At 68.5% G+C, this 3,263-nt stretch overlaps 1 protein-coding gene across 1 annotated transcript; it reads left to right on the forward strand.

Annotated features, from left to right (window-relative positions):
* Nucleotides 1-1,212: 1,212 nt before the first annotated feature.
* H696_04565 (hypothetical protein) lies at nucleotides 1,213-3,015 on the forward strand (the record flags this gene model as incomplete). Its single annotated transcript, XM_009498447.1, has 4 exons — nucleotides 1,213-2,116; nucleotides 2,268-2,369; nucleotides 2,454-2,778; nucleotides 2,904-3,015. The coding sequence occupies 4 exons, from the start codon at nucleotides 1,213-1,215 to the stop codon at nucleotides 2,908-2,910; spliced, it is 1,338 nt and encodes a 445-aa protein (XP_009496722.1). The 3' UTR covers nucleotides 2,911-3,015.
* Between the last annotated feature and the right edge of the window lie 248 nt (nucleotides 3,016-3,263).

The following is a 3,263-nucleotide window of genomic DNA, read 5'->3' on the forward strand; positions in this document are numbered from 1 at the left end:
GGTACGGTCGAGCAGCCAAGCCAGAGAGAGGGTCGGGGGGTGTCCATTGCTCTCGGGGCCCTCCCCCCCCCCCCCCCACGTCCGGGGGCAGTCTTCGGGAAGGAACGAAACCCCAGATGCGGAGGTGGCGGGCCCCGCCCCGGCGGAAATACGCCGGGGCGGCAAGACGGACGGACGTAACGTAGTCCGTCCCCCCCGCTCGACGTGCCCCGAACCATGGTGAGGCATCGGCGCATCCGCACCCAGCGAGTGTCCCTTCCGGCGGGCTGGCGGGCGGGCGGGCGGGGCGCGGCCCAGGCCGCGGGCGACCAGGGCCGATCAGGAGGCGTCTCGGCGCGCATGAGATGACGACGTACAAGGAACCGGCTGCCAGGCCGTGGGACACGCCCCGGGGTCCGGCATGTGTGCGACTGATGTGAGCGCCGAACAGCACTCTCGGGCCTTGTTCGCTGGCGGGCCGGTAGCCCTGCCGTTGTGCTTGGAGGCTCGTCCCCCTCCCGCCACCAGCCCCCCCAGGCCCGGAGCAGCCAGGCCCGGTAGCCACCAAGGGGGCAAGCCCCGCGGGAGGGGGCCCTCCAACGCATCCCCATTGTCGGGACTTTCCCACGTTTCGCCGGAGCGAGTGCTTGTCGGGGTCCCGCCTCGGGAGAGCGCGCGCTCACGCAAGGAGCATGCGCGCGGACTCCCTGCGGGGCATATTGGCACACTCGTCCCCCCCCCCCCCCCCCCCCCTCCCTTCTCCCGCGCAAACCCACACCCGCACCCGTCGAGGCCTGTCTGCCCACTACGAACCGGCCGATGGACATCCATCATTCGGGCATCATCACACCTGCGGTTGGCGGAGGGCGCGGCCGCGGCGGCCCGGCCGCCCCAGTTCGTCCGCTTGGGCATTGTCATTCAGCTGATCATTCGCCTCCCCACCGTCATGTGCCTAGAATCCCCTGGAAGTCACACCTGCGCTAGTGCGCACGGAGGGGGGGGGCGGCCCACCGCGCCCTGCCCTGGTGGTCGGCCGCTTGAATCCCGCCACCGTCTATTTCAGATCCCGCCGTGTGGACGGACTGCTACACCAGCACAGCACTCCCCCTCCCCACTCCGCTCGCCCCTCATCCCTTCCTGCCCCCCCCCCCTCTCCCTTCTCCCCCCCCCCCTCTTTCGCGTATCCCCCTGCATCTAGCCCCCGCTGCTCCAAGGGTCCTGACTGGAAAGAGCATGTCTCAGAAGCGCAGCGCGGAAGAGGCTGGCATTGGCCCCGGTCGAGCCAGCGTCCGGCCCCATCTTGCAGCCGGACCGCCCCTCTTGAATGTCCCGGCCGTGCACCCCGGTGCGCCGGTGGCCGCGCGGCCGCGGCCGCCCGGCGCACCCATGGGCATGGCTCGGCCGCCCTCCGGCCCGGTGCCGGTCCCGCTACACGCACCGCCGGTCATGGTCCGGCCACCCGGGCCATCTGCCGGTGTCAGTGTCGGCGCCCCGGTGGGCCGTCCCGTTCCGCTGGCCGTCCCGCTGCCGGCCCCCACCACCGCCGCCGCCGGGACCCCGTCCAGCGGGACGAGATCCGTCGGCCCGATGGCCCCATCCGGCCGGGCTGGCCCTGGCGGGGTCGCCGCCGGTGCCATTCCCGTGCCGTATGCGGTGGCCGTGCGGTCGATGGCCACTTCGACCGGCGTGGCATTGGCCTCGGCTCCCACGGCCGCCGTGGTTCGGCCCACCAGCGGCGTGGCTCTCTCCTCGCCGCCGGTCCCGGCGGGGCCCACCCCCACGGCCGCCGCCGCCGCCGCCGCCGCCGCTGCCACGGCGTCCGCCTCTGCCGCATCCCCGGCCGCCCCGGCTGCTTCGACCACTTCGGCACCGGGTACCCCGCTCGGCGGCCCGGCTGCCACGGCCGCCGCCACGGCCGGCCCTGCCGCCGCCACCACCGCGCGGCCCATCCCTCAAATCGATCCAACCATCCTCTCTTGGGGCGCCTACTACGAGAGCCTTCGTCGCGCCGGGCAGGACCCCGTGGTCACGGTGGCCAAACAGCACCTCGCCCAGTATGATGGGAATATGGCGGCCGCGACGGCCGCTGCCCAGGTGGCCATTGCCTCGGTCGATGCCCAGTACCAGGCCTACCAGGGTGCGCGCTTTGGCCCTCCTGCCCTTTGTCCTGGCCCGCCGTTCCTTTTTCCCTCTTTCCCTTTCGGTGGCTTCCCTTGGGGTCTCTCTTTGCTCCTCACCCTGGCTGTCCATCTTGCCCGCCTTCGGCCCCATGCGCCACCCATCCGCAGCCGCCACTGGCGCCCTTGATCTCGAGAAGAAGCGCGAGATCACTGCCCGCGCAGCCGGCGGTGAAGTTTGGAACGATCCGACCCTCGCCCAATGGGATGAGAGTGCGTGCTTGTCGCTGTGGCCTGTCCCTTTGCCACTCTTCTCCCCCCGCCCCAAGGCCATCGCACTGACCCCAGCACACCCAGACGACTATCGCATCTTCATTGGCGATCTCGGAAATGACGCGACCACCGAGCTTCTGACGTCGGTCTTCCGGGAGTATCCCTCCTTCCTGCAGGCGCGCGTGGTCATGGACAAGCGCACCAACACGCCGAAGGGCTACGGCTTCGTGTCCTTCTCCGATCCGGATGACTACCTGAAGGCCTTCCGGGATTGGGACAACAAGTACATCGGATCGCGCCCGGCCAAGATGCGTCCCTCCTCCTGGAAGGATCGGTCACGCGTCGAACAGGACCCAACCGAGATCCGGGCCATGAAAAAGATGCACGGCATCCTCTACAAGAAGAAGAGGTGCGCGTGCGCTGGGTGGAGGTGCCCTGGAAGGTTTCCTGCCTTGGTCGATGACTAACCCCGTGTCCTGGCATTGGCCATGCTTCCCCCTCCATGCTTCCGCTGCTTCCTTGGTCCCCCTGTAGCCGGTAGCGGTGTATTCCGCAGAGACACGGACGCCGTCGTTGGTCTCTTTTTTTGTCATTTGCCCCTCAGATCAAGACGTGCAGACGGGAAAATACACACAATACCCAGACACGCGACATCGTTGACATACACACACGCACACACACAGACACACACAGACACACACGCACACACACGCACACACACGCACACACACGCACACGCACACACACGCACACACACAGACACAGACACACACAGACACACACACAGACACACACACAGACACATCGGAAAGGCACACAGGCAAAGAAAGAAGGAGGGGGAAATGAGTACATGCAGCGCCGGAAACCGGCGCCGTACATCGGAGTGGAGAGGGA

Source organism: Fonticula alba, assembly GCF_000388065.1.
Source record: "Fonticula alba strain ATCC 38817 unplaced genomic scaffold supercont2.7, whole genome shotgun sequence".
Classification (NCBI taxonomy): Eukaryota; order Rotosphaerida; family Fonticulaceae; genus Fonticula; species Fonticula alba.